Source organism: Lichenostomus cassidix, chromosome 2 (genome assembly GCF_008360975.1).
Source record: "Lichenostomus cassidix isolate B80296 chromosome 2, HeHo_3.0, whole genome shotgun sequence".
NCBI classification, from domain to species: domain Eukaryota; kingdom Metazoa; phylum Chordata; class Aves; order Passeriformes; family Meliphagidae; genus Lichenostomus; species Lichenostomus cassidix.
Window position 1 is genome coordinate 55868839 of NC_139482.1, and position 12815 is coordinate 55881653.

At 41.5% G+C, this 12815-nt stretch overlaps 1 protein-coding gene across 1 annotated transcript in view; it reads left to right on the plus strand.

The window, feature by feature from the left end:
* Positions 1-12815, plus strand: part of TNS3 (tensin 3) — a 198760-nt gene that overhangs the window by 29591 nt on the left and 156354 nt on the right. Inside the window, exons 10-12 of the mRNA XM_085051666.1 lie at positions 207-282; positions 11279-11408; positions 12374-12439. Of these exons, the coding sequence (XP_084907792.1) occupies positions 207-282; positions 11279-11408; positions 12374-12439 (272 nt within the window). The remainder of the gene's footprint in view (positions 1-206; positions 283-11278; positions 11409-12373; positions 12440-12815) is intronic.

Below are 12815 nucleotides of genomic sequence, written 5' to 3' on the forward strand. Positions count from 1 at the left end.
TTGTAATAATTTTCCATTATGTTTAAAATTTAGGTTTTAATTGTTTAGGTTGTAATATGTTTAAAATTTAGGTTTAAAATTTAGGTTTTAATTTTCATGATTGCAGAATTACATAGTCCTTTTTAGTTTTGTTTGTGGGTTTCTTTTTTGTTTTGTTTTTGTGCCTTTAAACCATGTATTTTATTTTTCTTCTCTCATCTGTTAAGTAGCATAGGGTCAGAAAATCAAAGTCGAATCTGCATTGCTATAGACCCTGCCCAGCTTTTGAAGGGAGATATTATGGTAAGTTAATTATATGGAATGCAAATCTATTGACGTGACATTTAGTTTACAGTCTCTGACCTGTCTTGTGTTCTTGCAAAAAAAATTAATTGAGGAAATGCTTGGAGATACTACAGAATACATTATTGGATAAGTTAAATCATCATCTTTGGCTTTAATGGGAATAAAAGTTCTTGTAAAACTCAAACAAGAACGTTTTGAGGAGTAAATTGTTTTAGAAACAATTGGTCTCAGCATTCTCATTTTATAGCATCACCAAGTCCAGTAAGGCCTATATTGCTATTTTCTTTATGAAGATTACTTTGGGGAGTATTTGTAATTTGGCATTAAATATCTTGTCCTGTAATTTGGCAGGCAGTGTGCACACTTGTAAAACTATCTGCTATAAAGAAAATACCTAAAAAATTTCAAATTATTCTGGCACTCAAAAAGGTGTGTGATACCAAATAAGGGTTGGATAATGTCATAGGTCTGGCCAGCATAGGGTTAATTTTTGCAGTAGCCAGAAGGGGCATGGTTAGGACCCAAAGGTTATTCTGTACCACTTAATTTTTCAGGGACAGGGGAAGGGCTTCCTTCCAGGTCAGGGAGCATGACGGAGGAAGTGCTTGGGTGGGTAGTGAGGAGAAAGAAGGGGAGAGGTCTGAGGTCTGTGAGCAATCATGTGTGAATTGTTTTTTTTTTTTTTTTTTTTTGCTTGTACCCTCTGTCATTTGTATTGTTGCTGTTACTGTTTGTGCCTCTAATTCTCCTTGCCAACCTGCTGCAGGAGAGAGGAGTAGTGATCGAGCAGTGTGTGTGGTTTGGAGTGTTTCAGTAGGAACACTAAATTCGAGAACACCATTCCTAAACCATGACAGCCTTGTTTGGCACCCAATGTGAGGCATGAAGGATTGAGATAGCAACAAGTCTGCCCAGAGTGGGTTGGAAATAAATTTGATGTAAGCATTTGTTGCATTGGGTCCAGAGCCATTGATTACAATCTTGCTTGATTTGTCCTTGTGGTTGTGGTACCTAACTCTGTGTATATTCCCACACCTTGTGATATTTTTCAGCTCAGGGAGAGGGATCAGGATTGTTTTGTTGATTACTATGTGATATCAGCTTATGATGTGGTAACATCAAGGGGGGAATGAGGGTTATTTGGGATGTGTATTGAGTGCTTACCTCCAGCACTACCTCTGGGAGTCCATGAATAATTGTATCCAGTTTGTGGGGGGAACAGGGGAGAATGATTTTCCCCAGCTTTTCCTCCTTCAGACCTGTTAAAACAGTTTTTGAGAATTTTGAATTCCCCTGGATATTTAGGAAAGCATGTTCTTGTGGCTAGGTCTCCCAGCTCTCCTCAGTGTGGTCCATACCGTGTTTAGAGTTACAGGAGATTTTTAGGAGGGTATTTCAGAGATCTGCCCTGAGGATGGGTACTCATGAATGGCATGGAAGGTAGGAGAAAATGGGGCAATTTTGAAGGACTATTCTGCTCCAATGGTTTGTAAGTTCACCTCTGAACAACTACAGGACTCTGTTAAAATGATAAAATACAGAAAAGAAAAATGCTGTGGCAGTTCCAGAGGCATGAAGTTATGCAGTGTACTGGGCTCTGGCTTCTATTTACTGGACATTGCTCAATACCAGACAGCATCCTCAGGGGGAAGAGGAGGAAAGTACATCAACAGGCACTGTGGCCACTCAAACTGCAGCTGAACCAGGGGAACAACATGTGCTGGTAGCAGTTGCCCCTATGCAGAAGAAGAAATCCAAGACCAAATCTGTTTGCAGAACAAGGGATGAAGAGGCAGTAGAAGAAGAGGAAGAGGCAGGGCCTGAGATAGTAATTGGATCCCTTCCCTGGGTGAGCTATGAGATATGGGTAAAGATTTCAGCCACAAGCTGGGTGACTCCCTGGTGACATGGGTGGTCTGATGCCAGGATATTGTGGCCCATGATATGAAACCAGGTGGTATTGAAGCCAAGCAACTGGAATCCCTGTCCTGGAATGTGTACATCGACAAAGGGATTGGGAAGAGGACAGAAACTCTCAGCCTCTGCAGGTGATTCCTGTCAAATATAAGGAGTATCTTGTATCTTAAAAAGGGTGATTTGTTAGAGCACAAGTGGAGCATCATGGAGAAAGGTATCCAGTACTTGAGAGAATTATCTGTGCTGGATGTACTTTATAAAGATTCAATTAACGAGCAATTCCCTGTAAATCCAGATGAAGTCCAGTGTACAGAAACACCTCTTTTGGTGAAAGTTTCTAGGAAGTACACCATCGCTGTGTATGAATTCATTGATGTCACAGAAAGAATGAGAACAAAGAGTGGATAATTTGGTAACCAAACTCTAGCTATATGAAGAAGGTATCTCTTCCTCCCTGTGGGCCTGTGTCTTGTCTGTGGAAAGATTGTCCAAGGACCTCCAGCAATTTAAAGAGGTTGACCAGCAATTTAAAGAAGTGTCCCATGCCCTGCCAGTACAGACCAGTCTCTGCTATTAGCAAGTGTCCCCCTGCTCAAGAGAGAGGGTACACATCACAAGGTAACCTGTGGTTTTACCTACATGACTGTGGAGAGGACATATGGAAGTGGGATGGAAAACCCACCTCTGTCCTAGCAGCACTGGTGTGTGAGTTACAAGGAAGCACAACTGCTGCAGGAAATTCTTCAAGGATAAATGCTGCCCGACTTTCCAGTGAGTAAGTCCTCAGAACAGGAAGACTGATGTTACTTCCAATGTTCTTGAAGGGATCTTGATATTTATAAGAAATGAACATAAAGCACTGTTACTTCATCCTCTAGCCAGGTGGAAGAAAGGGACAATCTGATTTATTGGACTGTGTGGATCCTGTGGCCTGACACATCAGACTCACATGGGTGTAAGGCTTTAGTTGACACCAGTGTACAATGTACCCTGACACTATCGAGATCTGTAGGGGAAGAATGTATCTCTGTTTCTGGAGTGACAAGGGGATCCCAACACCTGACAGTACTGGAAGCTGCAGTGAGTCTGGCTGGGAATGAATGGCAAAAACATCCAACTGTGACTGGTCCAGACACCCCGTGCATCCTTGGCTTCGATTACCTTAGGAGAGGGTATTTCAAGGACCCAAAAGGGCATCGTTGGGCTTTTGGGATAGCTGCTGTGGAGTCAGAGGAAATGAGACAGCTGAACACCTTGCCTGGTGTCTTGGTTTGAAAGACAGGTGTCTGTCAAGAGAGGTTGAACCCTCTCCTAGAACAGAGAATGTGATTTTTCTTCCCCTCCTCCCTCCGAATAATTTAATTTTGTAAATCAAGGGCTTTCAGGCAAAAGCATGGGAAAAAAAGAAACATCAGCTCTTTACTAGTATCTATAAACAAACAATAACAATAATAGCAAACCACAACTAGAACCAGAAAACCAAACAACAGATAACTTGTGAGCTGCTGAACCTTCTCCCGTGTGGTGCAATCACGGTTGCAAGCAGCAGGGGTGCTGTTGAGCTCCCGGCCGGGCAGGGCAGGCGCGATGACTCCCAAGCGGCTGCAGGTGGCGCTGTGGCGCAGGGTCAGGTCAGCGTCCGGCAGCCGCAACGGCGGACAGGCTGAGAAACACGCAGGGCAGCGAAAGCAGCTTGGAGCAGCGAGAAAGCAGGGCAGCAGGGGCGGGCGCCGGCTCTCTCTCCCCGGCCAGGGAGAATTTCTGCAGTCACAGCAGACGCCGCGGTCTCGTGTGGCAGAGGGCGGGGGCAGGCAGCAGGGGCCGCTGGACTCTCCCAGCAGCAGCCACGAGGGAACGCAGCCCGGGGGGGGGGAAAACATGCCCTTCCCCGTGAGGAGAAAGGTTGAATCAAAGCTCACTCAGCCAGGAGAAGAGAAAAAACCAGGGCACAGCTGGATCCGCTCTGGTCCAAGACGAAGAGCAGAGAAAGAGCAGCCTTTCCTCTCAGCGTCTGAACCACGAGAGCCAGTTCCAAGGGCTGGCTCTACCCTTACCCTGCCCTGCCCAAAGCCCAGCTTTTGTCTTTTACAAAAGACTTGATCCCTCTAAACATCTATTTGTTGCTTAGTAACAGGAATGGGAAGAAATTCTCAACCCCTGACACCTGGTCTCTCAGAAGACCCTTCTGCTGAGGGACTGCTGAGAGTCGAAAAACAACAGGTACTGATTGCAACTACAACAGTGTACCCTTGACAGTACCACAACAAACTGAGACTCCATGATCCCCATCCAAGGCATGATTAATCCACTGGAGAGACAGGGAACGGTCAGCAAGACTTCACTCACCCTTTATTAGTCCTGTATGGCAAGTGCCTAAGTTCACTGGAGAGTGGAGACTGACAGTGGACTATCATGGCCTAAACAAAGTCAGACCACTACTAAGTGCTGCTGAGATGGACATGCTGGAACTTCAGTATGAACTGGAGTCCAAGGCAGCAAAGTGGTGTCACTTTTGACATTGCTAACACATTTTCCTCCATTCCTTTAGCATCAAAGAGCAGGTAACAGTTTACCTTTAACTGGAGGCATGTCCAGTACACCTCAAATGGACTGCTCTGGGGTGGAAACAGCCCCACTATTTGTCATGGACTGATTCAGACTGAACTGGAAAAGGACAAGGCTACAGAATACTTGCAGCGTATTGATGACATTTTTCTGTGGGGCTACACTGCAGAGGAAGTTTTTGAGAAAGGGGAGAAGACAATCCAGGTACTTCTGAAGACCAGTTTTGCCACAGAACAAAGTAAGATCAAGGGACCTGCCCAGGAAATTCAGATTTTAGGAGTACAATGGCAAGATGGGTGTTGTCAGATTCCAGTGGATGTAGTCAACAAAATAGCAGCTATGTCTCCACCAACCAGCGAGAAGGAAACATAGGCTCTCTTAGGCACTATAGGTTTTTGGAGGATGTATTTTTCAGATTGCAGTCAGATTGTAAGCCCTCTCTATCAAGTGACCTGGAACAAGAATGATTTAGGGTGTGGTTCTGAACAACAAGTTCTTGAACAAATCAAACAAAAGATTGCTCATAAAGTAGCCCTTGGACCAGTCAGGACAGGATAAGATGTGAAAAGTGTGCTCTACACTGCAGCCAGTCCTTCTTGAAGACTCTGGAGGATGAGCCCTGGGGTTCTAGAATTGGGGATACAGAGGATCTGAGGCCTGCTACACCTCTACTGAAAAAGAGATCCTGGCAGCTTATGGAGGTGTTTGAGCTGCTTCAGAAGTGATTGACACCAAAGCACAGCTCCTCTTGGCACCTCATCTGGGTTGGATGTTCAAAGGATGTTTCACACATGCCACTGACATTTCATGGAGTGAGTGAGTCATGCTGATCACACAGTGAGCTTGAATAGGAAAACTTAATTGCCCAGGGATCTTAGAAGTCATCACAAGCTGGCTTGAAGGCAAAAATTTCTTACTAACAGAGAAGCCGGAGGAGAAGGTGACGTGCTGAGAAGGCTCCACTACCTAATCAGCACCAGAAAATGAAAAGTGATCTTCTCCCTTTAGTGACAGTTCCTGCCATGTTGTGGGGATACATTGAAAATGGAAAGCTTCTTACGGAGTCCTATGTGGCGAGTTGTGGAAGCTATTGAGGGACAAGGTAGATCAAGTCAGGTCGCAGAGCTGAAAGCCATCCAGTTGACTTTAAGTATCGCTGAATGAGCGAAATGGCCAGCGCTCTAGCTGTACACTGACTCATGGATGATGGCGAGTGCTCTGTGGGGGTGTCTGTACCAGTGGAAAAAGGCCTATCGGCAGCACAGAGGTAAACCCACCTGGGCTGTTGAATTGTGGCAAGACATTGCTACCTGGATAGAAAAGTTGGCTGTAAAAGTACCTCATGTAGTGCGGTGTCACAGCCTCTTGTTTCACAGACAGCCACCCCACACCGCACAGAGGGGGGGGCCATCCAGGGCTGAGACACGCCAGGGCACACATGGCACTGTGGCAGGCAGTGGCACTGCGGAGGACATGAGTTGTCCTGGAGGCGCAGCAAACAAAGTGTAGGATCGCAGTCTGTGGTTCCAAGGGAGTTTATTAAGGTCCATGAGCACAGGGTGAAGGGAGAGGAAGAGGGACAGAGAGCAAGGGGTGGGGAAGGGGCAAGGAACCAGAGACTGCGAACGCAGAACAAAGGTATGCAGAGGGTTAAAAGGAGACGGAAGAGGGGAGTGGTTAGCTCCGAAGAGCCAACCAGGGAAAGCCAGAGGGGAGGAGATAAGGAGGGGAAAAGGGGTTACAACCAATAGGTTTGCAGCAGAGGAGGGTACAGACTCAGGAAACCAATAATACATTAAGCTAGGGAGAGATTTCTGGAACATAAACCATCTACAGAATGGGGGTGGGGGAGAGTGCAAGAACCAATGATAGGCATACCCTAAATCCTGCTAGCACACTGCAACAATGTAGATGCGCACATACTCAATAGTCAGGCTACTGAAGAACGTCACAACAACCAGGTGGATCAAGCTGCCAAGACTAAAGTGTCTCAGGTGGATCTGGACTGGCAACATAAGGGTGAACTGTTTCTGGCTTGGTGGGCCCATGACATCTCAGATTATGAGGGCAGAGATGCAACATACAGATGGGCTCGTGGTTGAAGGGTGGATTTAACCATGGGCTCTATCTCTCAGGTCATCCATAGTTGTGAAATGTGCTGCAATCAAGTAGGCCAAGCAGGTAAAGCCCCTGTGGTGTGGGGGACAGTGGTCGAAATATAAATATAAGGAGGTCTGGCAAATTGATTGCATCACACTTGGACAAACCGACCAAGGCAAGCACTATGTTCTTACAATGGTGGAAGCAACCACCAGATGGCTGGAGATGTACCCTGTGCCTCATGTCACTGCCAGGAGCACCATCTTGGGCCTTGAAAAAGTCCTGTGGAGACATGACACCTCCAAAAGAAATGAGTCGGACAAGGGGACTCATTTCAAAAATTGACTCAGAGACACCTGAGCCAGAGAGCATGGTATGGAGTGGGTGTATCATATTCTGTATAATGCACCAGCCTCTGGGAAAATTGAATGTTATAATGGACTGTTAACAACCAGATTGAAAGCAATGGATGGTGGGACCTTCAAACATTGGAATCTGGTGAAGGCCACCTGGTTAGTTAACACTAGAGCTCTACCGATCCGTCTGGCGCTGCCCAATGAAAACCTCCATGTATTGCAGAAGGGAATAAAGTCTCTGTAGTGCGTAAGAGGAATATGTTAGGGAAGACAGTTTGGATTAGTCCTGCTTAGGCAAAGGCAAACCCATCCTTTGGGTTTGTTTGGGATTGTTTTTACTCAAGGACCTGAGTGCACTTGATGTGTAATGCAGAGGGACAGGGAAATGTGGTGTGTACCTCAACGGGATTTGATTTTTGGGTGAGAACAGTCAGTAATATTAAATTGTATAATATTGGTTGCTGACTCACAGTGCCACTGTATGCTATTGCTGGCATGGACAGCGAAGATGGATGACTCCAGATACACCAGTCATGAGCTCCCACCTGACAGCACACCAGCCCTCCTTCTGTGGAAGACATCTAGGACTGATAGAACTCACAATCATGAGCTAAAAGAATTCAGCAGACATCCTGGAGGGGTTGGGTCATTGTCTATGGAAATGACACTTGTGCTTGTGTGTGTATGTGTGTATATATATATATATATATATATATATGCATATATATACATATATATATGTATGTACATATACACACACACACACATATATATATGTAGTTGAATCATGTGGGATTTGGGCATCATATAGATGCCACAGAATAAGGGGTGGATAATGTCCTGGTCCTGGCCAGGACAGGATTCATTTTTGCAATAGCCAGGAGGTACATGGCTAGGACACAGAGATTATTCTGTATTGGCTTGTGTCATATTTTGGGGGCAGGGGAGGGCTTCCTTCTGGTTTTGGTGGCATGGTGGAAGGAGCAGTCAGGTACTGTTGGGGTGTCTGTGAGGGAGAGATTTGAGCAATCATATGTGACTCATTCATTTTTTCTTGGTTTTTTTTTTTGTACACTGTTATTAGTATGGTTGCTTTTGCTGTTCATTGTCTAATTTTACTGCTGTTTTCAGTAAACTGTTTTTTATCTCAACCTGTGACCTTTTGTGCCTCCAATTCTCTTCAGCCTGCTGCAGGGGAGAAGCAGAGGGAGTATGGTTGAGCAGTATGTGGTTTGAAGTGTTTCAGTGGGAGCACTGAATTGGGGGATACCATTTCTTAACTACAACAGTGTCATTGGTGTCAGATTCTTTTTTTTATCTTCCCTCCCCATTCAGATTGGTATATTGTTCTTTTGTTCTTTCACTGGAAAAATGGAGAAACAATTTTTAAATATACTATTCTAAATTGGTATACTCAGGAGGTTTGAGACAGTTTCAAATTAAAGAAGGACAGTTGGTGCATAAGGAAACGGAATAGATCACAACAGAAACCAGTCCGAGGTTAATTCAGTATCTCTCAAATGAGCTTTTAGAATGAAAAAAAGACCACGTAGCTTTTCAGTAATGCTTGCATCATTTTAAAAGAGATAATCTTCTAATCTCGTGTTATTATTTGAGATAATTTTGAGCAAATCAGTGTCTTTTTCAGCATTTCAGTATTTCCAAAACAAATACTTCAGTTTTGAATATTTTTTGTAATTATGTCTAAGCAAAATCTTCAGCGGTATCAGGCAAAAATAATGATCTGTAAGATGCTTTGCCTCCAATTCCAAAAGGTTTAACTACTTGAAATGCATGTGGTGTGGTTGTTTGCTTTTTTTTTTTTTGTTTTGCTTGTTTTGTTTTTCTTTTGGTTAGGTTTTTTGTTTGTTTTTTTTTTAAAGAAAAGGAAATAAAAAAACATTTACTGTCTTAGCTTTAGGAAAGCTGTTAACACAATGTGAATAGCATGTGGTGGTGCAGAACAGATGCAGCTGTTGAAAAGCTGCACTGATATCTGCAAATGCATATAGGAATTTGCCAGCACATTATAATGTCTTGCATTAATTCTTGATTATGGCATCAGAAGGTTCTGGAGTCAGAATTCCAAATTATGCTTAGACTTCATTGAAAGCTTATTATGTGTACTGAGCACTAAAAGATATTTTCAGTCTCTGGATGTAGATGTAAAATATTACTGATTTTAAGAGAGGACAGATTTTCATAAACAATTACAGTTCTCTGTAAGTAAGTTATTTAGGGCTAGAATTAAGTTAATTTTAAGTTAACTTGTATTTTAAATTAAATTTAAAGTTAATCTGGGTTAAAATTATCCAAGCCTACTTAAGTCGATAAACAAATGCTCAATCTCCACTATGCCAAGCAACTCTACGTAAAGGCAAAACAGCATCATAAAGGATGAAAAAGGCAAGTTTGCCCAGAAGTGAAAAATGGGCAGAAATAGAATTAAGAGAGTCCTGATGAGAGATATGAGAACTAACCTGCTCCAAAATGTAGAATTGGTATGAAAGCAACTGTGATAATTACATTTAATTGTATGATGGGAGCAAAAATACTTGAAAAGAGCTTCTTTAAGTTTAGATACCTTCATCCACAATTTGAGTTTTGGCTTCACACAGCTGCTGGACATATTTGAATTGAAGGAACTCTACTTTCTAGAGAGGAGGAACTCCTTCATTTCAGCATTTTTATAAACATGATTATGCAAAAGACAGTACATTTTGAATATGTCCAGGTAAATCAGCCAGTGTGCTGTAGGGAATTCTCTTAAAAGAAAAAAAAGACAAAGAAACAACCAACCTCCTTGCTTTCACGTAAGGTAAAGATTACATGCATAGAGAATGTCCCAGCCCGTATAATGGGTTAGGAATATGTGATTTGCATACAGAATACTTGAAAAGAAAGCATTTCTGGTATATGGGCTGAAATATTTCAGAAGTTGTTCTGTGTACCATGTACATGGTCAGTGCTGGTTAACTTCTGGAATTTAAGATATCATGGGGTTACTATAATGAAAGCTAGATAGCAACTATTTATGCTAGATTTTTCAAATCCTTTAGTGAGATTAATTTCGTAACTGTGTTTTAATCCCAGCTTTCAGAAGCACCTGTCATAAGCTCCTACATATTTTTTATATTATTTCATTTGAATAACTCTATGCTCTTCAAATGTTTAGCATTTTCTGTCTAAGATGCTTTTCTTAGTCTGCCTTTAATAAAAGTGATATTTGTTGTCTTTTTAATGCATTTCAGTAATATCTGCTTTATCATAAAATCCTGATATAATCAGGATAATATAATAAAATTTTCAGTTCTGTGACTAAGGTTGCCAACATTTTTACATATTCCTGTACGAATGCTGAGTGTATTACAGTACTGTACTACAGTATTTGTATTAAAGTATTGTACTACAGTATTTGTATTACAGTAGACTCAGAGAATTAGTAGGTAAAATATCCATAGGTTTAGTCTAAGGGAAGGTGGTGTAAGAGAATAGGTATGTTTTGTTCACTTTTAGCTACTGAAATTCATACTAGATGTTTTTGTAGAGTTCTGTGTTCTAGCTAAGGTGCCAAAACTACTATCAACTTCCTGCAGTAAACTAAAATAAGATCTTGTCATCACTAGAGTAGGTTTTTTAAGTCCTAAAAGAGATGTAAACAGCCTGCAGGCTTGCTTTAAAAAAGTCCTCATATTCTTTAGTTATTTTGAAATGGGTGTGCTGAAATTCATTAGTTTGGTAGGTATGAAGTCTGTATACAGGTTAGCATTTCAATATTGTACTGTCAGATGTTGTGATTCTGGCTCATAACCTACTGATAAGTGACTGATAGTGATGAAAATAGTGATTATTATTTTTTACATACTTAGAAGTATCCTGCCTTGGGCCTGTGTAATTTTAAAGGATTGAATAATGCATACCCTGCTTGTTTCAACATCAGAGGTGTCTACAATAAATTGTATTGTGGCTGCTTTAGTTAGCAACTAATATGTACACACTCATTTTTTCAGAATTGTAAGAAAATACTGTCTGACATAAAATGTTTCTCTTTCTAGATAAAGTGTTATCACAAAAAATATAGGTCAGCTACTCGTGATGTGATTTTTCGCCTTCAGTTTCACACTGGAGCTATTCAAGGACATGGCTTGGTGTTTTGCAAAGAAGATTTGGATAAGGCCAACAAAGGTACTTGTCTTCTGTGGTTGGTTGAATGGGTATATGTGTGGGCGTGCAAGCATGTGCGTGTGATGATCTTCTTCAGCACCTGTTTTTAAAAGGATGCTTGTTTATTTTTTTTTTCTTTCTTATTTTTAGGGAAAGAGACTGCTTTGAGTTAGTTAAATTATAGCATGTAACACAGGTAAACCCCTAATGACAAGAAAAGCTCTTCAAGTGAGTTAACTTGTCAGAATAATTCAGTTACTCCTACATCGTCCTTCTCACTCTCTCACACATTTGTAAAAATAACAGACATTTGTTTAAATGGCGGCTCTCTTAGTCACCATTGAAATAAATAAAATGAGCTAAATCATTCCCTTTTCTGGGTGGTGAAAACAGTCATTAAGTCTGATAATGTGTTTGTCACATAGTCTGAGTCTTTTAACATGCTTCTGAATATCAAAAAATCGACACCGTTTTCAGACATGCTTGCAAATGTGTCACACTAGTCCTTGTATTTTCCAAATAATAACTTCAGTTTTATTCTTATGTTTATATGCAGGATTGCCACTTCCTCAACCTATGTTACTAGCAAACTAAAATAAAGCATATTTTCCTGCAACATACAACATAAGGCTACCAAAAGTTTTGTGGTCAAATATTGTGATTTAGACAATGTGGGGAACAATTTTAGTTTTCCCAGGTGTGTTTTCTTTATAAGCTATGTCTGTCCAGAGAGGGGGTTAGGAACTGCACATCTCTTCTGCTTTTGACTGTTCTAGAAAGCAAGCAAAACTCTGGCTGGCATTTATGTGGTCTTTTCCAGAGAATGTGTGGCACAAAGAATGTGGCTTTTAAAAGCAGATCACTAAGCTGCAAGTGAGAAGGGAAGAGTGATGAGGGTACATAGCTATAGAGAATCCTGATTTCTGAGTGCTCTGAAACTGCTCTCCTGGGAAACAGCTTGCTGAAATCCTATCCTTTGTTCTCAGATGACCATTTCCCTGATTACAGCGAAGTGGAATTAGTGTTTTCAAGAACTCCAGAGAAAATTCAAGGTGAGCATACAGAACCAAAAAAAAGCTTATTTTGAAAACAAATCATATTGAAATACACATTTAAAAAAATCTTTTTCCTCTTTTATTCCACTCCTCTTGTAAAAAATCTGAAATTTTACTTTGTCATTAAAATATGTTAGTTACTGGTTTAAATTTTTAAAAAATTAATAAAGACTCTGCATTTATATCAGCATATAACTCACATTTTGTTTTAAAGCTATACCAGAACACTTGCTACAATAAGTAGAAGACATTTGTGTGTATGTGTAAAACATGGGTAGTAGGTGGTTTGGCTCAGTATAAGTGACAGTAGTGGCCTATGCCATAACCTTTTTTGGATGTTGTCATAATTGATTATGTTTGCAGTATTGAGCTA